The sequence below is a fragment of the Pecten maximus genome, chromosome 4 (genome assembly GCF_902652985.1).
Source record: "Pecten maximus chromosome 4, xPecMax1.1, whole genome shotgun sequence".
Lineage (NCBI taxonomy): Eukaryota > Metazoa > Mollusca > Bivalvia > Pectinida > Pectinidae > Pecten > Pecten maximus.
Genome location: NC_047018.1, coordinates 27,610,502 through 27,635,628, shown reverse-complemented (window position 1 = coordinate 27,635,628; position 25,127 = coordinate 27,610,502). Strand labels below are relative to the sequence as shown.

At 39.9% G+C, this 25,127-nt stretch overlaps 3 protein-coding genes across 3 annotated transcripts; all 3 read right to left on the bottom strand.

The window, feature by feature from the left end:
* Nucleotides 1–1,393: 1,393 nt before the first annotated feature.
* Nucleotides 1,394–10,506, bottom strand: LOC117325691. Its single transcript, XM_033882109.1, has 2 exons — nucleotides 10,459–10,506; nucleotides 1,394–5,995 (listed from the first exon to the last, which is right to left on the bottom strand). The coding sequence occupies exon 2, from the start codon at nucleotides 5,971–5,973 to the stop codon at nucleotides 2,587–2,589; it is 3,387 nt and encodes a 1,128-aa protein (XP_033738000.1). The 5' UTR covers nucleotides 5,974–5,995; nucleotides 10,459–10,506; the 3' UTR covers nucleotides 1,394–2,586.
* A 2,342-nt stretch (nucleotides 10,507–12,848) lies between these two features.
* On the bottom strand, nucleotides 12,849–13,400 carry LOC117326481 (uncharacterized histidine-rich protein DDB_G0274557-like). The gene has a single exon (XM_033883231.1). It carries the CDS (start codon nucleotides 13,398–13,400, stop codon nucleotides 12,849–12,851), a length of 552 nt encoding a protein of 183 aa, XP_033739122.1.
* Nucleotides 13,401–13,746: 346 nt separating this feature from the next.
* Nucleotides 13,747–15,375, bottom strand: LOC117326480 (formin-like protein 20). Its single transcript, XM_033883229.1, has one exon. The coding sequence runs from the start codon at nucleotides 15,373–15,375 to the stop codon at nucleotides 13,747–13,749; it is 1,629 nt and encodes a 542-aa protein (XP_033739120.1).
* Between the last annotated feature and the right edge of the window lie 9,752 nt (nucleotides 15,376–25,127).

Sequence of the window (25,127 nt, the reverse complement as noted above, 5' to 3'; positions counted from 1 at the left end):
ATGTTGACCCAGGTGACCTTGCATGTGGTTCAAGGTAATTTCTTTTAAGCTCACCTGGTCCAAAGGACCAAGGTGAGCTTATGCCATACCGTAGCATCCGTCCGTCAACAATCAACTTCTTCATAACCACAGATCAGAATTTGACCAAATTTGGTCAGAAGCATCCCCATGGGATGGGAACTCAAAATTGTACAAATATAGGGGCCAAAAGGTGTCAATTTGACTAAATTGATATGAACAACTTCTCTGAAACAGCTCATATTTGACTGGTAGCATCCTTTTGGGTAGGGATTCAAAATTTTATAAAGGAAGGAACTGATCATCAGGGTGCAGAAGGCGGGGTTAATGGGTTTAAACAACTTCTTTTCTGAAACTAAGCGATGGATATTGCTCACATTTGTGTAGTAATCCCAATGCATTTTTTGGCATAAAAACCTCACGTATGCATATAAAATGCCTATGATATACTCATAGCAATACCAGTGACAAATATACTTAATCATCATTCTTTTTTATATCTCATGAAATCCAGGTGAGCGATACAGGCCCTCTGGGCCTCTTGTTTAACTTTGTCAGGCCTCTGCCAAAGAACCTATCGGCCAAGTATTGTGACTCAAAGTCTAGAAGTTAGAAGAAGTTGTATACTTTATCGGTTTCCTTTCAGCTCAACAGCACCAGTGGAACTGGTGAAGGAGTTTAAATGTGTTTTTAAAGATGACAGCCATCTTTGATTTCAGACCTGCCAGAAAAATAACTTGGTAAGCACTATCATTTATGGCAAGTTTCAGATCAATCACAGTGGCAAATGAAAGACGAAACACAATGCATATATAGAATACATGTAGTTATGTCATCCTAACCCTTCTGCTCAGATGTCCTGAAAACTTTCGTAACCTAAACTTCTACACTTTACGAAAACCAAATATTGATAAGCTTTCAACAATTTGCCTGTATTCCTGACCTTTTGTACTGCTATTTCAAAGTTTATTTGTCCAACACGGATGTGGTATTCAGGACAGACCTTTTCAGTTTTTATATACATGTATCAATATTGATATGAACATATTTTTGGAGATTTTAGCACAATCGACCCCTTTGACTTTCAAAGTAGATCAAAGTCATTCATTTAACAAACTTAGTAGCTGTTATGTGCATGCTGCAGGCCCAATACAATTGTTCACTGGGCCTTTGGTTACCTGGTATATGAAGTTGTTTGAATGGAAATGTTGACGATGGACACTGCACCACAGTATAAGCTCATAATCACTTTCCCTTTGACAGATTAGCCAAAAGTACAAAGAAATAGTTTATCACTTCCCCTTCGACAGATTAGCTAAAAGCACAAAGAATTGTTTGATCACTTCCCCTTTGACAGATTAGCTAAAAGCACAAAGAAAATGATATCTTTATATTTATTTACTATATCTGTAGTACAATACTGTATTTCAACATCAACAACTTTCAGCTAAGGTAGATGTGTTTGATCCAGACATGGTAGTGAGATAATGGTGTGAATGATTCAGATTCTATATACCGCATGTGTGTATATATATATATAAATGTTTGCTTCATTCTTAACTCAACAGCTAGCCTCATTAAGAAACTGTCCCTGCAACAACACCTGTATTGGTAGCCATAGGAATGTTTTATATTTCATTGATTGTTTGATTCTAATAAGGATTTGAGGGCAATCTTGAAATACATGTTTTGACAAGATAAACAGTAATATGTTAGCACTCAAGAAAAATATGGCAACATACTCCACAAGGACATGACCTGAATAAACTACATATCAAACATGCTGATCAACAGCTCATAAGTCCTCTTATATAATTAATTAGCATTGGTAAAAACACCAGGTGTGATCCAATATAATTAATAATAAATGTGGGCCTTTTTCTATTCTTTATACCGACAAGGTACATCTAATTACACCAAATACTGGCCGTATCATGATTTAATGCATTTCTGTACAGGTTTGAAATTAATCATCATGATCATAGCTATTTCATTGTGGTCATCAATGTAAAATTCAAAATTTTTAATTAAAATGTTTTTCCCCAAGGAATAACTAGTAAATAATCCCAAAGTATTTCATCAAAATATTAAATTTTTTATAAAAGGAACATCACATTTTAGTTTAAAAAAAACAACAACAAAAAACATGGCAATCAAATTGATTGATGCATTAATAAGATACTGGTGCTTTGAATGTTCCATTATCTGTTATCTTTGATTCTAGTGTTTACAAATTTAAACCATAACCCAAGAGATGGATCAGAATATGCTTCAGACATGAATTTAAGTACATAGCCAAATGTTCTGCAGAACATGGGCCTGAAATCGAGCACACCTGAGTGCTCATTAAAAAAATGCTGGAGTATGTTAATCAAGTACAGTATGCCTTATATTTAATTTACTATGCCTGCATTAGTATGACATATTGCAACACTAGTACTCTCAATTAAACACCGTCTATACTGCATGAATTCAAGTAATATGATCAGAACTTCTAAATCTACATTTTATGATAATATACATGTCAATATCAAATAAAATCAGCTAACAATGCTATTTAGTTAATATTTACTCTGGTTCTTGTTTAATTACAGTACCACCAACTCTTTTGACAACATTTCCTTTCTCATCCAAATCAAGAAAGATCTCCATGGTTGTTACTTGAGACCCAGCATGCATGGCTGACATGTGCGCTGCCACAGTGTCTGGGTTGGCAGTGAACCACTGGCACTTTGCACACTCGTAGATATGGGACTGCTCATGTGCCAGACGGTGCAAGGTATACTCTTTCTGGTCAGTGGTGTTGTAGCCACATGTCATGTGAGCACACATAAAGATACGTGATGTCTTTCTCAGTTTCCTAGCAACACAGTCTCGGAAAATGACTTCCTCTCCACCATGGTCCTCTAGGATGTGTCTCCTCATTTTTTCCATACTTGTCTTGATAGCACCTGTACCATTAGCATTACAATACAGACATTCATACTGAACATCATGTCGAACCTGATTACCTCCTCCACCTCTTATCATTGGCTGATTAAGTCGCTGTAGTTCCTCATGATCTTGAGAAAGTCCATGGTCATTACGTGCATGCTTTATAACGGACTCTTCCGAGGTGTGTAAGAATGTGCATGCTTCTTTAGGGCAGAAGCAGTAATAAGCATATGATCGTGCAATCTTCTTTTTCAGATCCATAGAGCGTAAAGGTTCATTACTGTGTTTTGCCTTCATATGTTTCTTGACCAAATTTACCCCAAAGCACATGTGGGGACAGTGTACACAGCGGAACAGCTGAGGAGACTGACCTTGAGCTCGACACCGAACCTGTGCCTTAGCTGCAGCATTACGTGTTGGTCTACCTGGTGACACACCGTGGGAAGCCTCATGAGTAACATACTCATCCATCAATGACTGAATCACATCTTGTGGCACTTCCAGATCATCAAAGTTGTCATCATATTCGCCTGCCTCAGAATTGTTTGCCGATTCATCAGGTGTAGTTGTTGGTGGGGACTCGTCCATTTCAATGCTTACAGTTGGTGAGTTTGCTACAAGGGAGGACGTGGCTGGCATCTCCATCATCATAGTCGGCTCTTCCTCAGGTGGATTAGGAGCAGGATTAACAACAGTAGAATCATTGTGCTTGTCTTTTAAATGGTCGGTGAGCTCCCCATCATTCCTGGTCTCCCACAGACAGTACTTGCAGAAGTACACATACATTTTTTTCTTCATACGATGGGCCTGCAGATCCTTCATTAGAGTGTCGCTATCTTTATGGTTAGACAATACATGTTTCTTGACACGGGTGTTATTATTTGAGGTATAGGAACAGTGAACACAAGCATATTCAGCAGTTTTGGACGACTTAAAATTCTTGGCCATTTGGAAAGCCTTTTGAGAAATCTTTGATGAAAATGACCTTGTGAGTTCTAGACACTTTTTGGAAGGAGCATCAACTTTCTCTGGGCATCCAAGTTCAAGCCAGGGAGTGCAACTCTCTGAATGGTTTAAATATTCTTCAGTTTTCTTGGTGGTGAATGAACAATTCTTGCGATGACAAAAGAACACATAACGACGCTGTTTAAGCTTTACAGCACGCATATCGAGGCTGTACAACACACAACCTACATGTTTGATTTGTAGATGTTCTTTGATCTTAAAACAGACAGGAGCATTAAAATTGCAGTGTGCACATTTGTATGTTAGAGGATATTTTTTCTTTTGCTCAGCTGGAATGAAATCTTCATCACTTTCACTATCATCATACTCTGCATTATCGCGATCAGGGATGCTAGCACTCATAGTTCCAGTGACAGCAGTTGTCATGGCAGCTGGTATAGGAGCTGGGTTGGTTGGGGTATATGTTGAGGCTGAATGCTGACCACCAAGGTTTCCATAAACAGCTGTATTTGGACTTTGGTACATTGTGGAATCCTTTTCCTTGATGCGGTTCATTTCCTCCTGAGACGATACCAGCATTGCAACATATTTATGTGCTTTACCAGTGTGTTGACTGTTGAGATGGGTTTTGAGAAAAGTTTGACTCAAAGTGACAAATTCACAGTATCCACAGTTCCAGCACAGTCCAGAGGATACTGTTACAGTGTTACCTCCCTTTGAAGACGGAGTGGAAGAAGCTTTGGTTGACAATGTTGCTGATATATTAGAACTGGAAGCTGCTGGTGTTGGTGCCTTAGTAGGTGTCTGCTTCAGCAAGTTTGGAACAGAAAGTGGCAGTGTTTTGGAGGTTTCTTTTTTGGAGCTTGGAGTTATAATGGTTTCTGTTGCCCTGTCCTCCTCCTCATCATCTTCGTCTTCACTTTCATAGTTATTATTGTCATCATCAACCTCATCTACTTCCATTTCAAAGCACTCATAGTCATCGTCTTTCTTTTGCGATTTTTTTGTTTTTTCTTTAACTTCCAATGGCCTTTTCCCATCTTCTGTTGATTGCCTGTCAACAGCATCAACTTTTGCTTTCTTTTCAGCATCTTTGTACTCCTCATTTAGCTTTCGTTTGGAAGATTTGTGAACAGAGTTACTGGAATTTTCTGTCTTCTGTTCAAGATCTGGCAAGAAAGTGCAAAATTTCAAGGTTTTTGCAGTTTCATAGAAATCAGAATGTTCGTGTACAGCATGCCTGATGACATCAGCCCTTGAAAACGACTGGTATTCACATGTCTTACAATGAAATCTATGTTCCAAAACATGACTTAGCAGATTCTGTTTTGATTCAGTTTTTAACGGACAGAAGTTGCACCAATAAAACTGTAGATCAGTCTGGATGTTTACTCCTTCCTGTGTCATGATAAAAGCCTTGGAGGCTACACCACACACAACCTCCTGTGAGGTATTGCTCAGGATTTGTTCCGTCTTGCTTTCCAACACACCCAGCTCCAATATTGTATTTTCCTTTTTGGGTGCGGGACAAGTTAGCGTTGGACTTCCAGGACGTAGGATTGCTGACATACCAGGTTTGGACACAGTTGGACCATTGTTTATATTGTAAACAGAAGCTGAAGCCTGTGGGTAATACTTTGAATTGACATCATCATACTTTTTGTAGGACATGTTTCTTGGTTGGGGTTTATACAATCCAGCATTGTTTTGTGCCAGTAGGTATTCGTTTTTCTGTAGAAGATCCTCGATTACAGTTTTGACAGAAAGTTCCTTGCTAGTATCACTGAGCATGTTGCTCAGTATTCCTCTTAGCCTCTTACTCGAGTCTCCACTCGGAAAAGTGATGTCAGTGGCATTCTTGCTGTCATTGTTGGTCATTGCAGCACCTTGGTTGGTCATTGCAGCACCTTGGTCCGATAATGTGGTTGATTCATCTGTTGTACTTGTGAGAGCTGCATCATATCCCTCATCCACTGGTTCAGGTTTGATGGTCATCTGGTCAGGGTCAGTTCCTTCATTGAGGCTGACCACATTATTGATTTGAAGTCCAGCCATATTGGTTTCAATGGTTGGTCACCTGAAAAATATCAAAATAAAATAGATCAATGAAAAGGGTTTTAATAGTTTACACTTTTAAATTTAAAATACTAGTACTCCCTTTAAAAAGATAAACTGCAAATTTATTCAATTTCAATTCAATAATTATAATAGAATGGATAGTTGATATTTTCTTAGTCTAAAAATGCAGAATGACACAACATCCTTGCCTATACCCTGCAGAAAATTATAATACATGTACATCATCTTAAAATTATTTTTTTACATGAAATTTTGAGTTAGATTAGTTTCCCAAACAATGATTTTGGCAGTCTGAAGAGGACCAACTTCATATTGACACTTAAAAGTAGAGGTTGGTCAATGATAAAAAATTTGTAATAAAAAAAAAAGGAAACAGAAAAAAATTGATTTTGAAAAAGCAATTTAATTTGAAATTTCTTAAAGTGTTTTTGGCTACAAGTATCTTTGTAATATTACCGAACCAAGAAGTAGTTGATTTGTCATTAACAAGCAATTAAAGAGATATAAATAAATATATCTACCGTTAAATGCTTTGTTTATGTTCAGTATCAAAATTATTTATAACAAAATCTAAGACATGTAATAAATGTACTTGAGATGTACATAAATTTTCTACAAAAGGGAAATTCTGTGCTAAATTTAGAAAACTGATTATAACCTTTAATTGATTGATTTTGAGTTTTCAATTATTGATTCTGAAAGGGAAACCAATTTCCATCACTCTAAAAAGAGGTTTATTTAAACAAACCTTGTATTTCTTAATTTAAGCATTCTGAGCATAGCTAAAGCAAAGCTGACGAAGGATTTTTGAAAAATAGTAATTGCGACCTTGACTCAACAACCCTGAAATTTTTAAGTTGTCCGAAATATGATTCTTTATAGTTTTTTTAAGTTTGATCAAAATTCCTCAAGGAATGAAGTTAGAACACTGACAAGGATTTTTTTTTTAATTGTAATGGACACCTTGACTCAAAACCCTGAAACTTGAACTTGTCCAAGATATCATGGTCCTTTACCATTGTGTGAAGTTTAATAAAAAACCAACAAGGATTCAAAGGGCCAGTATGTGCAGGAAATACTGACAAACCTTGGCGTTACATATGTAAAAGAGACAGAAAGGAAACATAACCCCCCCCCCCCCCCCCCCCCCCCCCAACACCAGTTTCACTAGCCCTAACAAGAGGCCCATGGGCCTTAACGGTCACCTGAGATTTGAAATATTTCAGTTAATTTAAATGACCATTTTTGGCCCCACTCATCAGCCCCTAGGGGTCAGTCAGGACCAACATGTGCATACCATTAAGCTGTCATCCCATGCTGATTATGTTAACAAAGTTAGAATGAATTCCAATAGAAATCAAACAAATTATAGTCAAAAATGTGATTTCCCTATATAAACTACAGTAAAATTTACCCCCCTCCCCAGGGGCAAACTTGTGACCCCAGGGTCATGAAATTCATAGTTTTAGTAAAGCACCATATGACCTTTCCATCTATGAAGTGTTTGATTCCATCATATCTGAGAGTAAAGAAGAAGATTTTTGAAATTTCAGTCAATTTGACCCTTTTTAGCCCCACCTCTCAGGCCACTGGGGTTCAGTCAGGGCCAACATGTGCATACCATCAAACTGCCATCACAAGCTGATAATGTTAACCAAGTTAGAATTAATTCCAATAGAAATCAAACAAATAAAAGTAAAAAATGTGATTTCCCTATATAAACAATAGTAAAGTTTACCCCCTCCCCAGGGGCACATGTGAGACCCCTGGGTCATGAAATTCACAATTTTGGTAAGACCATTCCATCTATGAAGAGTATTTGATTCCATTATATCTGAGAGTAGAGAAGAAGATTTTAAAAATTTCAGTCAATTTGACCCTTTTTAGCCCCGCCCCTCAGGCCCTTGGGGGGTGGGGACCATATAATTTTGTTGACCTTTAGCCATAGAAGCTTCGTGCCAAATTTCCTTAAATTGGGTGTAGGGGTTTTGGAGAAGAAGTTGAAAATGTAAATTGTTTACGGACGGACGATGGACAAAAGGCGATTAGAATAGGTCACTTGAGACTTTGTCTCAGGTGACCTAAAAATACATACCAGGGGTATGTTTCCATGGTAACAAGGTCAGTCTTAAATATATTTTTAGCTCCATTTATGAAGTATAGATGTAAAAGGGTTATATAATCATCCCAGATTTAGGTTTGGTTTTAGTTTTGACATCCTGTCAACAGCTAGGGTTATTTATGAACAGCTCCCTCTGTGCCATAAGGTCAAGGTCATCAATTTATACAAACTTTGTAGCCCTTCACCTCAGCATGCTAAAGACCTAATATTTGGTCTCTGAGCCTTTTGGTTATCAAGAAGTCGTTTAAGGATTTTAGAATATTTGACCCCTGTGACCTTATAGTCAATGTCATCCCCTTGAACAAACTTGGTAGCCCTTCATCCTTGCATGCTACAGATCCAATATCAGATCTCTGGGCCTGTTGGTAATTGAGAAGAAGTTGAAAATGTAAATTGTTTACGACTGAAGACGCACAACACCGGACAAAAGGCGATCACAATAGATCAACTGAGACTTCGTCTGAGGTGACCTAAAAAAGCAATAAAAACCTGCAACTTTCAAAATAAAAAATAACTGCTTTTAATTGAATTTGGCCATTTTTTCGGTCAGACTCGAAATGTAAAGGGCACAACTAGAGACAAAGGGAATCTACTTTTGAAGTTTCAGAAATATCTTCCCAGTTTTCCAAGAAATAGTGAATTTTCAACCGTAAAAATCAAAGATGGCCAACTTTCCTTCGCATTCTGGTACTTCTCAAGAAATATCAATAATAAGGAGTGTTTACGGATGGGCTTCGGATGAAGGTAAGGGTGATTGGAAGATGGACTAAATTTTAGTAAAAAAGGGGACAACTTGTTTGGACAACATTCACAGCAAAAATGTTGCGAACTAGTTCTATGATTGCAGCATTGGTTAACGTCTTATATTTATGGGACCAAATATAATTCAGCAGAAATGTCATTGACTTTATTTCAAATAAATCTGCCAATAAAATTCAAGTTCTTTTTGATTAATTTCCATACACAAATTAAGCACAAAATTTTTGTTATTTTAACTATTTTATATGAAATTCAAGTACTTTTTTCATCAATTTAACCTCAAATTCGAGTACAATACTTTTACTTCAATTTCTGTGTGACCCATGCAGTATTTAACTGAATCAAAATAAAATAGAGAATGTCGACATATTCATGCCTTGTACCATGTTCTCACTTTGTACAATATAATGAATTCTAAGACAATTAGTAGACATGGTAATATTTTAATTTTAATTACTTATTTTAAATGAATAATTCAAGTTTTCGCCTTCATGTAAGAAATTCTTTTAAAGCTATTGATTTTATCAAAATAAAACAATATAATATAAAGCAAAATATTTCATATCTATTTTAATTTTAATTCCTACGTGTGAATATTACAAAATTAATCATAATGACCATATAATGCCATTACATGTATATATCAATTCGCTGAATTTTACAGTCTGTGTTACATCACACATTAGAATTTTCTAAAATTTTAAACACTGAAGTGAATTTCAATTAATTATTCCCTCTGGCTCAGGCTTAGAATATAGACACTTACCAGGGTGGATAAAGAAATGTCCATTTATACATTGAAGCTGTTTTATTTGTTTTTGTTTTTGTTTTTAAATAGAACACATAATATAGTGCATGACATTTGTTTTAGAGGCCTGCTGTACGACAAATTGCTTTTTTACACACATACACACACACACCTCCGTCATGAAAAACCCTCTTTATGGCCCCCCACAATGGGGCACACTTGTGTTGTTATTCTATTTATAACTTAGGAAAAACAGCACATTAGCTCGAATCCTGGAATTAAATTTACGATATATAAATTAAAACGTAATTGCTAGGCTTATTTTACACAAAGGAAAATATCTTAATGCTATATTGATGGCCTTGCTGTCTATAATGTAGAGCGAGGTTTGAACCCTGTCTGCGCACAACCCTGCCGACCACAGCCTTGCAGTGCCAATCGATAACTCGACAATGTGAATACCTCAAACACTCACTGCAGTTCGCGTTCGATTCCACAGCCTAATGCTAAATGACATAGGACAATAGATGTCTACCAACTTATAATAACTCGACATCTAATCAACTGTGTTTAATTACACTTTTGACAGTGTTAAGTTTATCACACCAGTGGGTTCGACACCTACACTCATACAGCCATGCAAGCACTCCCGCCATTGTGTCGGCGGCAGCCCACGTATTTCTGTTTTGTTTGCCAATAAATCCTGCATAAATACAGTCGGACGATCGCTCAAATTTCATCCGATGGGTCACTTATTTGATCTCAGCTACTCATTTGTCGGAATTAGATAGATAATCTCGCGAGAAAAATGGTCAACTCAGACTACACCTACCTTGTCTTTCTCTGTGACGCCATTGGCAATGCTAGTTGATGACGTCACCTCAAGGGAGGTAACACCCCCACAAACACTTTTGTACGGAGCAGACAGGTGAACATTATTATATATGATAGTTTTGGATTTATGATCGACAGCATGGTACCAATGTGGTTTGCGTCTTATCGTCATCATAAGTACCGATCACTGTTTATGTATCTGAGTGAGGCTTTTAAAGCTCTGAAAGTCGGCCATTACAAAAACAAAAAACTCCCCGTCTGCGATCTTGTCTAGCTCTGACCTCTTGGATAAGTCCAATGCTAACTAATTTTTACTCCAATTACAGAGACATAAGTGGTAGTCTTTACATAGGCATTTCTGGCTATTTTTCATAATATATAATTATATATTATAAATAATTTTGCCTTGGCAAAATTCGATTTTTGCCTAGGCAGTAATCGAAACAAAATTATTTTAATCGAATATTGCATAAGCAGAAATATTTTTGCGTAAGCAATATTCGACTTTTGCATAGGCAGAAATAATTTTGCCTAGGCAATATTTTATTTTTGACTAGGCAAACATATTTGATTATAACATCCTTCCCGCGCCATACATATTGGCATACATCTCTACCGCCCCTGGCTAATAAGAATGTACCGCAGAATTTAATAAAATAAAGTTCCTAACTCTGTTTTTACCCTTTAATTCTTTAAAGTTATAAGATAAGATAAATTTTATACCAGTGCAGGACATTTTGATCCTCTATACCGGACTCCGAAATATGATTATAACAATAAATAAAATCAATAAATTGTGAAAACAGTTCCAATTCCTTTATAATTTCAAACTTATAGTTATATAAAAGTTCCTGATTCTATGGATTTTCATTAAAATAAGAACTATTCACAGTCACTAGAACGAATTAAAAACAAATAGGGTATATACTACGTTTTAACGAATGTCAAGTCAACCAGCCCTAAAAAAGAAAAATGAAATCGATAAAAACAAATCTCCTCTGTCGTCGACTTATATAAAAAGAGAAATGAAGAATATCCGATACGTGGACACCTCCTACGATTACGGAAGTGTATTTAATTACAGCCTGTCATTTCATCTCAAAAGTTCGAGTTCTATGTTTTAAGTTAGCATCTCGAAATTTCTGGATTTTTTTATCGAGATACTAACTCAGGCGAAATTTCATTATAATAACTTTCAAGGTATTGAATATTTATTATAATTTATAGATATAAGAGAGACATAGGATGTTTCCTGAATGAGGATCTAGATTTTAATTGGATTGGTTAAAAAAGGTTTATTGTCTTTTTGGGAAATCTCAGCACACAGGTAATAGGCATCACTACAATTTTCAAGTCACTTTTATTTATATCTTATTTATCATATAAGATATTTAGACATCTCTTTCAATTTTCTTCAGATTTAAGATATCTAATTTGGTTAAGATCTGAATCAACATTTCTTAATGAATAAATGACAAATTGGCTTGTCATAACGCAACAATATCTTTGCACCGTAAAATACATTTATTTATTACATTTTTTTTTCGGCGAAATATCGAAAATTATTTATTCTACAAAAGTGATATTTCTAACTATGAAAACTATCCATTTTTCTGATAATATCAATCTTATTGTTGAAAAATTTAAAATGGGAGAACTTTAAAGCTGCCCAGTAGATTTTGCTATAAAATAAAATAAACAGAATATCCAACAGCATCTCAAGTAATACCAAATATATTTCACTTTCACTTTTTTCTTTTACTAGAGACTGAGTCAGACAATCTAAGTATATGTGTTACGTTTTGATTTACATAAATATATTGTTCATCAGGTAATGAATGAGGTAGGGGACTTGTTACAGTATGTGCTTACTTTCATTTAAATATGTAATACATATATATGAAGCATTATAACTGGTTTATTGGCATTGTCAATACTCAAGTCTAGGTCACAGATGCATTTAATCACGTACTTAGAATAACCTAATTCAGTGTAATTTAACGCACCTTAACGTTCTTTGACGTACTTACTGCTGTAGCTTGCCGTAGTTACGTTGGGAGAGCCGTGAAGGGGATTTTTTTTCTGGTCATGTTCAAAAGATAACTACGGCATGATCGCCATTTTGAACGTAGATTAACGTACTTCCAACTATACCATATATATCCGTTCAATATCGGCTCTGATTTAACCTTATCTAACGCTTATAGCCAACTCACAAATAGTCGCGTGAAGTTACTTGGAGTTGTGTCCCTTCAAGCACGATGAAAGCCCTCGATCAACAGCCTTAAGCCTTCTTCGTCATGATTTTCAAATTATCTACCAGAAATTTTTTTTCAATCTAATTTCATTTCAGCATACTTTATTGATAGGCATCAATTGGATTGAACATCAGGCTATATCAAAGTTATGTAAATCTAGTAACAGAGTGTTTAATTCAAGGTTATTTGGTGTCTGTCCGTAGTGGAGGGTGGATGGGGTGGAAATGCCCTGAAGTATTGGGAATGGAGGGGGTGGAGGGATGGAGGGGGTGGGTGGGTCGAGTGGATGGTAATGCCCTGAAGTATTGGGAATGGAGGGGGTGGGTGGGTCGGGTGGATGGTAGTGCCCAGAAAAATTGGTAAGTGGAGGGGTTGAAGGGGTTGGTAATGCCGTTAAGTATTGGGAGTGGTAGTGTCCTGAAGCATTGAGGTGGAGGGGGTGGTGATGTCCTGAAGCATTGAGGTGGAGGGGGTGGTGATGTCCTGAAGCATTGAGGTGGAGGGGGTGGTGATGTCCTGAAGCATTGAGGTGGAGGGGGTGGTGATGTCCTGAAGCATTGAGGTGGAGGGGGTGGGAGGGGGTGGAGGGGGTGGTGATGTCCTGAAGCATTGAGATGTCGGAGGGGGTGGAGAGGGTGGAGGGGGTGGAGGGGGTGGAGGGGTTGGTGATGTCCTGAAGCATTGAGGTGGAGGGGAGGGGTGGAAGGGAGGGGTGGAGGGGGGGGGGGGATGTCCTGAAGCATTGGAGTGGAGGGGTAGGTGATGTCCTGAAGCATTGGTGAGTGGAGGGGGTGAAGGGGGTGGTGATGTCCTGAAGCATTGAGGTGGAGGAGGTGGAGAGGAGGGAGTGGAGGGGTGGAGATGTCCTGAAGCATTGGGGTGGAGGGGGTGGGAGGGGAGTGTGTGACGTCCTGAATCATTAGTGGGTGGAGGGGTGTGGTTGTGAGGGGGGAGGGGGGGGGGGGGGGGTGTCTGGAGGATGATTGGGTGGAGGGGTGGTAGGAGGGGGTGGAGGGGGTGGAGATGTCCTAAAGCATTGGTGGGTGGAAGGGGTGGAGGGGGTGGAGGGGGTGAAGGGGTGGAGATGTCCTGAAGCATTGGGGTGGAGGGGGTGGTAATGTCCTGAAGTTTTTTGGGTTTTTTAGGGGGATGAGGGTGTGGGCGGGGGGGGGGGGGGGAGGGGGTGAGGTCCTGAAGCATTGGGTGGAGGGGTGGTGGAGGTTGAGGGGTTGGTAATGTCCTGAAGCATTGGGGTGGTGGAGGGTGTGGAAGCTTGTGGGAGGAGGGGTTGGAGGAATGGTTATGCCCTGAAGCATTGGAGTGGAGGGGTGGTAATGTCCTGAGTATTGGAGTAGTGGAGGGTGTGGAGGGTGTGGTAATGTCCTGAAGCATTGGAGTGGAGGGGGTGGTGGGTGGGTTGGTAATGTCCTGAAGCATTGGAGTGGAGGGGGTGGTAATGTCCTGAAGCATTGGAGTGGAGGGGGTGGTAATGTCCTTGAGTATTGGGGTGGAGGGGTGGGGTGGGGGGTATGTCTGAAGATGGGTGGAGGGGGGGTGGTGTTGATGGTCTGATAGCATTGGGTGGGGGGTGGTGGTCGTGGGATTGGGTGGGAGGGGTTGAAGGGGGGTGGTGAATGTCCTGAAGCATTGGAGTGGAGGGGGGTGGTATGCTGAGTATTGGGAGTGGAGGGGGTTGGTGGAATGTCTTGATGCCTTGAGATGGAGGGGTGGAGGGGTGGTAATGTCCTGAGTATTGGGGTGGAGGGGTGGTAGGGGTGAGTGGGTGGAGGGGGTGGTAATGTCCTGAAGCATTGGAGTGGAGGGGGTGGGTGAGGGGTGGAGGGGTGGAGATGTCCTGAAGCATTGGGGTGGAGGGGATGGAGGGGAGGGTGGAGGGGGTGGAGGGTGGTAATGTCCTGAAGCATTGGGGTGGAGGGGAGTGGAGGGGGTGGTGATGTCCTTGAGTATTGGGGTGGAGGGGTGGAGATGTCCTGAAGCATTGGGGTGGAGGGGGTGGAGGGAGTGGTGACGTCCTGAATCATTAGTGGGTGGAGGGGGTGGAGGGGGTGGAGATATCTTGAAGCATTGGGGTGGAGTGGGTGGTGGAGAGGAGTGGGGTGTGAGGGGTGGAAGGGTGAGGGGTGGGAATGTCCTGAAGCATTGGTGGGTGGAGGGGGTGGAAGGGGTGGAGGGGGTGAAGGGGGTGGAGGGGGTGGAGGGGTGGAAGGGGGAGGGGGTGGAGGGGGTGGAGGGGGTGGAGGGGGTGAAGGGGTGGAGATGTCCTGAAGCATTGGGGTGGAGGGGGTGGTAGGTCCTGAGTTGGTGGAGGGGGGGTGTGAAGGTTGGTGGTGGAGGGGGGGATGGGTCTGAAGCAGGGGGTGGAGGTGGTGTGGTGGAGGGGTGAGGGTGGAATGTCCTGAAGCATTGGGGTGAGGGGAGGAGGAGTGTGAGCCTGAATCATTAGTGGGTGGAGTGGGGAGGGGGTGAATCTGAAGATTGGTGAGTGGGTGGTGATGTGAAGGAGGGTGAGGGGGTGGGGTGGAGGGTGAATTCCTGAAGATTGGGGTGGAGGGGTGGAGGGTGGAGGTGTGAGGGATGAGGTGGAGGGTTGAACGGTTGATGAGGGGGTGAAGGTAGGTAAGGTGAATGTCCTGCATGGGGGGAGGTGGTAAGTCATTTTGGGTATAGGGTGTGATTGTTGGGGTGGGGAAGTTAACATTTGAGGTCTATATTGGTTGATGTAGGTGTTAGATGAGATTCTGAAGTAGGGTGTAATCTAGATGGTATTGGTGTGAGGTATGTCTGATGGGTGAGGTATCGTTATTTGTTTAGTTAATTTGATTGTTATTATTTAATTCTAGTTTCTTTCGATTATGGTATAGTTGGTATGTGATTAGGTGTGGTAATGTCCTGAAGCATTGGGATGGAGGGGTGATAATATCCTGAAGTTTTGAGGGTCCCTCCGTCCTCGCGCAGAACACTCGTGGATCACTCGTCGTCACGCGTCGCCGGGTTGTCAGTCACGCTCAAGTTTCCGGACTTTATTCCTTACCGTTTGACACACCAATTTGTTACTTGGTATGTGGCTTTATAGATTCTTGCGTCGTGCGTCGTAAACAATTTACATTTTCAATTTCTTCTCAATTACCAACATTCCCAGCGACCTGATATTGGGTCTGTAGCATGCTGGGATGAAGGACTACTATACCAAGTTTGTTCAAATGGATGACCTTGAACTTCATTCAAGATCACAGGGGTCAAATATGCTAAAATCTTTAAACGACTTCTTCTTGATAACCAAAATCCCCAGAGACCCAATAATAAGTCTGTAACATGCTGAGACAAAGGGTTACCAAGTTTGTTCAAATGGATGACCTTGACCTTCATTCAAGGTCACAGGGGCCAAGTATGCTAAAATATATCAAAACTCAGGTGACCGTTAAGGCCCATGGGCCTCTTGTTTTTTGAGGTATGGCTCTTTGGACATTGTAAATTCGCATATATATATAATTAATCAATTCTTTTTCATTATCGTTTTCCACATCAATTGGTAACTCAGGATATGGCTTTGTCATAACGAGTTTGAACTAATAACGAGAATATCGTATTGCAAAGGACCCTAACTCCAACAAAAAAATGGAATATTGGCACGGGGTAATCTACCTGCTTTCAGGACTCTTGGTTTTTTTTTTGTTCGCTGCGCTTACTACATCATACTTGGGATGTGGCTTTATCATATTAGATAACATGATTGAAGTTGAAGACAATGTTAATTTTTTTTAATTTTTTTTTTTTATTTATTACTTTTTTTCTGGATTATGGTCTTTCCGCACAGGTAGTTATCACAATTTACAGGCTTTTCAGGCTTTTTTCACTAACGCTTGGCTTGCCATTAAATTGAAGGATAATGGTTTTTTTTTATGAAGTTATGGCCTTTTTAAAAAAAGGAAATTCTCATAATCAATTATTTAAAATCTATTTCATATTTTTTTTGTGTCCCACAGTTAATTTTTCACGATCTATAGTATCTATCTTGTGTCCCACTGTTAATGTATCACGATCTATAGTATCTATCTTGTGTCCCACGGTTAATGTATCCCGAACTATAGTATCTACCTTGTGTCCCACGGTTAATGTATCACGATCTATAGTATCTACCTTGTGTCCCACGGTTGATGTATCACGATCTATAGTATCTACCTTGTGTCCCACGGTTAATGTATCACGATCTATAGTATCTACCTTGTGTCCCACGGTTAATGTACCACGATCTATAGTATCTACCTTGTGTCCCACGGTTAATGTACCACGATCTATAGTATCTACCTTGTGTCCCACGGTTAATGTACCACGATCTATAGTATCTACCTTGTGTCCCACGGTTAATGTATCACGATCTATAGTATCTACCTTGTGTCCCACGGTTAATGTATCACGATCTATAGTATCTACCTTGTGTCCCACGGTTAATGTATCACGATCTATAGTATCTACCTTGTGTCCCACTGTTAATGTATCACGATCTATAGTATCTACCTTGTGTCCCACGGTTAATGTATCACGATCTATAGTATCTACCTTGTGTCCCATGGTTAACGTACCACGATCTATAGTATCTACCTTGTGTCCCACGGTTAATGTATCACGATCTATAGTATCTACCTTGTGTCCCACGGTTAATGTATCACGATCTATAGTATCTACCTTGTGTCCCACGGTTAATGTATCACGATCTATAGTATCTATCTTGTGTCCCACGGTTAATGTATCACGATCTATAGTATCTACCTTGTGTCCCACGGTTAATGTATCACGATCTATAGTATCTACCTTGTGTCCCACGGTTAATGTATCACGATCTATAGTATCTACCTTGTGTCCCATGGTTAATGTACCACGATCTATAGTATCTACCTTGTGTCCCACGGTTAATGTATCAGACGGTCTATAGTATCTACCTTGTGTCCCACGGTTAATGTATCACGATCTATAGTATCTACCTTGTGTCCCACGGTTAATGTATCACGATCTATAGTATCTACCTTGTGTCCCACGGTTAATGTATCACGATCTATAGTTATCTACCTTGTGTCCCACGGTTAATGTATCACGATCTATAGTATCTACCTTGTGTCCCACGGTTAATGTATCACGATCCAATTTATCTACCTTGTGTCCCACGGTTAATGTATCAGACGATCTATAGTATCTACCTTGTGTCTCACGGTAAATGTATCACGATCTATAGTTTATACCTTGTGTCCCACGGTTAATGTATCACGATCTATAGTATCTACCTTGTGTCCCATGGTTAATGTACCACGATCTATAGTATCTACCTTGTGTCCCATGGTTAAAGTATCACGATCTATAGTATCTACCTTGTGTCCCACGGTTAATGTATCACGATCTATAGTATCTACCTTGTGTCCCGCTGTTAATGTATCACGATCTATAGTATCTACCTTGTGTCCCACTGTTAATGTATCACGATCTATGGTATCTACCTTGTGTCCCACGTTTAAGGTATCACGATCTATAGTATCTACCTTGTGTCCCACGGTTAATTTATCACGATCTATAGTATCTACCTTGTGTCCCATGGTTAATGTACCACGATCTATAGTATCTACCTTGTGTCCCATGGTTAAAGTATCACGATCTATAGTATCTACCTTGTGTCCCACGGTTAATGTATCACGATCTATAGTATCTACCTTGTGTCCCGCTGTTAATGTATCACGATCTATAGTATCTACCTTGTGTCCCACTGTTAATGTATCACGATCTATGGTATCTACCTTGTGTCCCACGTTTAAGGTATCACGATCTATAGTAGCTACCTTGTGTCCCACGGTTAATGTATCACGATCTATAGTATCTACCTTGTGTCCCACGGTTAATGTACCACGATCTATAGTATCTACCTTGTGTCCCACGGTTAATGTATCACGATCTATAGTATCTACCTTGTGTCCCACGGTTAATGTATCACGATCTATAGTATCTATCTTGTGTCCCACGGTTAATGTACCACGATCTATAGTATCTACCTTGTGTCCCACGGTTAATGTACCACGATCTATAGTATCTACCTTGTGTCCCACGGTTAATTTATCACGATCTATAGTATCTACCTTGTGTCCCATGGTTAATGTACCACGATCTATAGTATCTACCTTGTGTCCCACGGTTAATGTATCACGATCTATAGTATCTACCTTGTGTCACACGGTTAATTTATCACGATCTATAGTATCTACCTTGTGTCACACGGTTAATTTATCACGATCTATAGTATCTACCTTGTGTCCCACGGTTAATGTACCACGATCTATAGTATCTACCTTGTGTCCCACGGTTAATGTATCACGATCTATAGTATCTACCTTGTGTCCCACGGTTAATGTATCACGATCTATAGTATCTACCTTGTGTCCCACGGTTAATTTATCACGATCTATAGTATCTACCTTGTGTCCCACGGTTAATGTATCACGATCTATAGTATCTACCTTGTGTCCCACGGTAAATGTATCACGATCTATAGTATCTACCTTGTATCCCACGGTAAATGTATCACGATCTATAGTATCTACCTTGTGTCCCACGGTTAATTTATCACGATCTATAGTATCTACCTTGTGTCCCATGGTTAATGTACCACGATCTATAGTATCTACCTTGTGTCCCACGGTTAATGTATCACGATCTATAGTATCTACCTTGTGTCCCACGGTTAATGTATCACGATCTATAGTATCTACCTTGTGTCACACGGTTAATTTATCACGATCTATAGTATCTACCTTGTGTCACACGGTTAATTTATCACGATCTATAGTATCTACCTTGTGTCCCACGGTTAATGTACCACGATCTATAGTATCTACCTTGTGTCCCACGGTTAATGTATCACGATCTATAGTATCTACCTTGTGTCCCAAAGTTAATGTATCACGATCTATAGTATCTACCTTGTGTCCCACGGTTAATGTACCACGATCTATAGTATCTACCTTGTGTCCCACTGTTGATGTATCACGATCTATAGTATCTACCTTGTGTCCCACGGTTAATGTATCACGATCTATAGTATCTACCTTGTGTCCCACGGTTAATGTTTCACGATCTATAGTATCTACCTTGTGTCCCATGGTTAATGTATCACGATCTATAGTATCTACCTTGTGTCCCACGGTTAATGTATCACGATCTATAGTATCTACCTTGTGTCCCACGGTTAATGTATCACGATCTATAGTATCTACCTTGTGTCCCACGGTTAATGTATCACGATCTATAGTATCTACCTTGTGTCCCACGGTTAATGTATCACGATCTATAGTATCTACCTTGTGTCCCACGGTTAATGTACCACGATCTATAGTATCTACCTTGTGTCCCACGGTTAATGTATCACGATCTATAGTATCTACCTTGTGTCCCACGGTTAATGTACCACTATCTCTAGTATCTACCTTGTGTCCCACGGTTAATGTATCACGATCTATAGTATCTACCTTGTGTCCCACGGTTAATGTATCACGATCTATAGTATCTACCTTGTGTCCCACGGTTAATGTATCACGATCTATAGTATCTACCTTGTATCCCACGGTTAATGTATCACGATCTATAGTATCTACCTTGTATCCCACGGTTGATGTATCACGATCTATAGTATCTACCTTGTGTCCCACGGTTAATGTATCACGATCTATAGTATCTACCTTGTGTCACACGGTTAATGTATCACGATCTATAGTATCTACCTTGTGTCCCACGGTTGATGTATCAGACGATCTATAGTATCTACCTTGTGTCTCACGGTTAATGTATCACGATCTATAGTATCTACCTTGTGTCCCACGGTTAATGTATCACGATCTATAGTATCTACCTTGTGTCCCACGGTTAATGTATCACGATCTATAGTATCTACCTTGTGTCCCATGGTTAATGTACTACGATCTATAGTATCTACCTTGTGTCCCATGGTTAATGTACCACGATCTATAGTATCTACCTTGTGTCCCACGGTTAATGTATCACGATCTATAGTATCTACCTTGTGTCCCACGGTTAATGTATCACGATCTATAGTATCTACCTTGTGTCCCACGGTTGATGTATCACGGTCTATAGTATCTACCTTGTGTCCCACGGTTCATGTATCACGATCTATAGTATCTACCTTGTATCCCACGGTTGATGTATCACGATCTATAGTATCTACCTTGTGTCCCGAGGTTAATGTATCACGATCTATAGTAGCTACCTTGTGTCCCACTGTTAATGTATCACGATCTATAGTATCTACCTTGTGTCCCATGGTTAATGTATCACGATCTATAGTGTCTACCTTGTGTCCCACGGTTAATGTACCACGATCTATAGTGTCTACCTTGTGTTCCACGGTTAATGTATCACGATCTATAGTATCTACCTTGTGTCCCACGGTTAATGTATCACGATCTATAGTATCTACCTTGTGTCCCACGGTAAATGTATCACGATCTATAGTATCTACCTTGTGTCCCACGGTTAATGTATCACGATCTATAGTATCTACCTTGTGTTCCACGGTTAATGTATCACGATCTATAGTATCTTCCTTGTGTCCCATGGTTAATGTATCACGATCTATAGTATCTACCTTGTGTCCCACGGTTAATTTATCACGATCTATAGTATCTACCTTGTGTCCCATGGTTAATGTACCACGATCTATAGTATCTACCTTGTGTCCCACGGTTAATGTATCACGATCTATAGTATCTACCTTGTGTCACACTGTTAATGTATCACGTATCTACCTTGTGTCCCACGGTTAATGTATCACGATCTATAGTATCTACCTTGTGTCCCACGGTTGATGTATCAGACGATCTATAGTATCTACCTTGTGTCCCACGGTTAATGTACCACGATCTATAGTATCTACCTTGTGTCCCACGGTTAATGTACCACGATCTATAGTATCTACCTTGTGTCCCATGGTTAATGTACCACGATCTATAGTATCTACCTTGTGTCCCACGGTTAATGTATCACGATCTATAGTATCTACCTTGTGTCCCACGGTTAATGTATCACGATCTATAGTATCTACCTTGTGTCCCACGGTTAATGTACCACGATCTATAGTATCTACCTTGTGTCCCATGGTTAATGTATCACGATCTATAGTATCTACCTTGTGTCCCATGGTTAAAGTATCACGATCTATAGTATCTACCTTGTGTCCCACGGTTAATGTATCACGATCTATAGTATCTACCTTGTGTCCCACGGTTAATGTATCACGATCTATAGTATCTACCTTGTGTCCCACGGTTAATTTATCACGATCTATAGTATCTACCTTGTGTCCCACTGTTAATGTATCACGATCTATAGTATCTACCTTGTGTCCCACGGTTAATGTACCACGATCTATAGTATCTACCTTGTGTCCCACGGTTAATGTACCACGATCTATAGTATCTACCTTGTGTCCCACGGTTAATGTACCACGATCTATAGTATCTACCTTGTGTCCCACGGTTAATGTATCACGATCTATAGTATCTATCTTGTGTCCCACGGTTAATGTATCACGATCTATAGTATCTACCTTGTGTCCCACGGTTAATGTATCACGATCTATAGTATCTACCTTGTGTCCCACTGTTAATGTATCACGATCTATAGTATCTACCTTGTGTCCCACGGTTAATGTATCACGATCTATAGTATCTACCTTGTGTCCCATGGTTAACGTACCACGATCTATAGTATCTACCTTGTGTCCCACGGTTAATGTATCACGATCTATAGTATCTACCTTGTGTCCCACGGTTAATGTATCACGATCTATAGTATCTACCTTGTGTCCCATGGTTAATGTATCACGATCTATAGTATCTACCTTGTGTCCCACTGTTAATGTATCACGATCTATAGTATCTACCTTGTGTCCCACTGTTAATGTATCACGATCTATAGTATCTACCTTGTGTCCCACGGTTAATGTATCACGATCTATAGTATCTACCTTGTGTCCTACGGTTAATGTATCAGACGATCTATAGTATCTACCTTGTGTCCCACGGTTAATGTATCACGATCTATAGTATCTACCTTGTGTCCCACGGTTAATGTATCACGATCTATAGTATCTACCTTGTGTCCCACGGTTAATGTATCACGATCTATAGTATCTACCTTGTGTCCCACGGTTAATGTATCACGATCTATAGTATCTATCTTGTGTCCCACGGTTAATGTATCACGATCTATAGTATCTACCTTGTGTCCCACGGTTAATGTATCACGATCTATAGTATCTACCTTGTGTCCCACGGTTAATGTATCACGATCTATAGTATCTACCTTGTGTCCCATGGTTAATGTACCACGATCTATAGTATCTACCTTGTGTCCCACGGTTAATGTATCAGACGGTCTATAGTATCTACCTTGTGTCCCACGGTTAATGTATCACGATCTATAGTATCTACCTTGTGTCCCACGGTTAATGTATCACGATCTATAGTATCTACCTTGTGTCCCACGGTTAATGTATCACGATCTATAGTATCTACCTTGTGTCCCACGGTTAATGTATCACGATCTATAGTATCTACCTTGTGTCCCACGGTTAATGTATCACGATCTATAGTATCTACCTTGTGTGCCACGGTTAATGTATCACGATCTATAGTATCTACCTTGTGTCCCATGGTTAATGTACCACGATCTATAGTATCTACCTTGTGTCCCACGGTTAATGTATCACGATCTATAGTATCTACCTTGTGTCCCACGGTTGATGTATCAGACGATCTATAGTATCTACCTTGTGTCCCACGGTTAATGTATCACGATCTATAGTTTATACCTTGTGTCCCACGGTTAATGTATCACGATCTATAGTATCTACCTTGTGTCCCACGGTTAATGTATCACGATCTATAGTATCTACCTTGTGTCCCACGGTTAATGTATCACGATCTATAGTATCTACCTTGTGTCCCACGGTTAATGTATCACGATCTATAGTATCTACCTTGTGTCCCACGGTTAATGTATCACGATCTATAGTATCTACCTTGTGTCCCATTGTTAATGTATCACGATCTATAGTATCTACCTTGTGTCCCACGGCTAATGTATCAGACGGTCTATAGTATCTACCTTGTGTCCCATGGTTAATGTACCACGATCTATAGTATCTACCTTGTGTCCCACGATTAATGTATCAGACGGTCTATAGTATCTACCTTGTGTCCCACGGTTAATTTATCACGATCTATAGTATCTACCTTGTGTCCCACGGTTAATGTATCACGATCTATAGTATCTACATTGTGTCCCACGGTTAATGTATCACGATCTATAGTATCTACCTTGTGTCCCACGGTTAATGTATCACGATCTATAGTATCTACCTTGTGTCCCACTGTTAATGTATCACGATCTATAGTATCTACCTTGTGTCCCACGGTTAATGTAACACGATCTATAGTATCTACCTTGTGTCTCACGGTTAATGTACCAGACGGTCTATAGTATCTACATTGTGTCCCACGGTTAATGTATCACGATCTATAGTTTCTACCTTGTGTCCCACGGTTAATGTATCACGATCTATAGTATCTACCTTGTGCCCCACGGTTAATGTATCAGACGATCTATAGTATCTACCTTGTGTCTCACGGTTAATGTACCACGATCTATAGTATCTACCTTGTGTGCCACGGTTAATGTATCACGATCTATAGTATCTACCTTGTGTCCCACGGTTAATGTATCACGATCTATAGTATCTACCTTGTGTCCCACGGTAAATGTATCACGGTCTATAGTATCTACCTTGTGTCCCACGGTTAATGTATCACGATCTATAGTATCTACCTTGTGTCCCACGGTTAATGTATCACGATCTATAGTATCTACCTTGTGTCCCACGGTTAATTTATCACGAACTATAGTATCTACCTTGTGTGCCACGGTTAATGTATCACGATCTATAGTATCTACCTTGTGTCCCACGGTTAATGTACCACGATCTATAATATCTACCTTGTGTCTCACGGTTAATGTACCACGATCTATAGTATCTATCTTGTGTCCCACGGTTAATGTATCACGATCTATAGTATCTACCTTGTGTCCCACGGTTAATGTATCACGATCTATAGTATCTACCTTGTGTCCCACGGTTAATGTATCACGATCTATAGTATCTACCTTGTGTCCCATGGTTAATGTACCACGATCTATAGTATCTACCTTGTGTCCCACGGTTAATGTATCACGATCTATAGTATCTACCTTGTGTCCCACGGTTAATGTATCACGATCTATAGTATCTACCTTGTGTCCCATGGTTAATGTATCACGATCTATAGTATCTACCTTG

What these genes read in the sequence shown, in the direction of transcription:
- LOC117326481 (XM_033883231.1), bottom strand. Translation starts at nt 13,400, where the DNA reads ATGCTTCAGGACATCACCAACCCCTCCACCCCCTCCACCCCCTCCACC.
- LOC117326480 (XM_033883229.1), bottom strand. Translation starts at nt 15,375, where the DNA reads ATGCAGGACATTCACCTTACCTACCTTCACCCCCTCATCAACCGTTCA.
- LOC117325691 (XM_033882109.1), bottom strand. Translation starts at nt 5,973, where the DNA reads ATGGCTGGACTTCAAATCAATAATGTGGTCAGCCTCAATGAAGGAACT.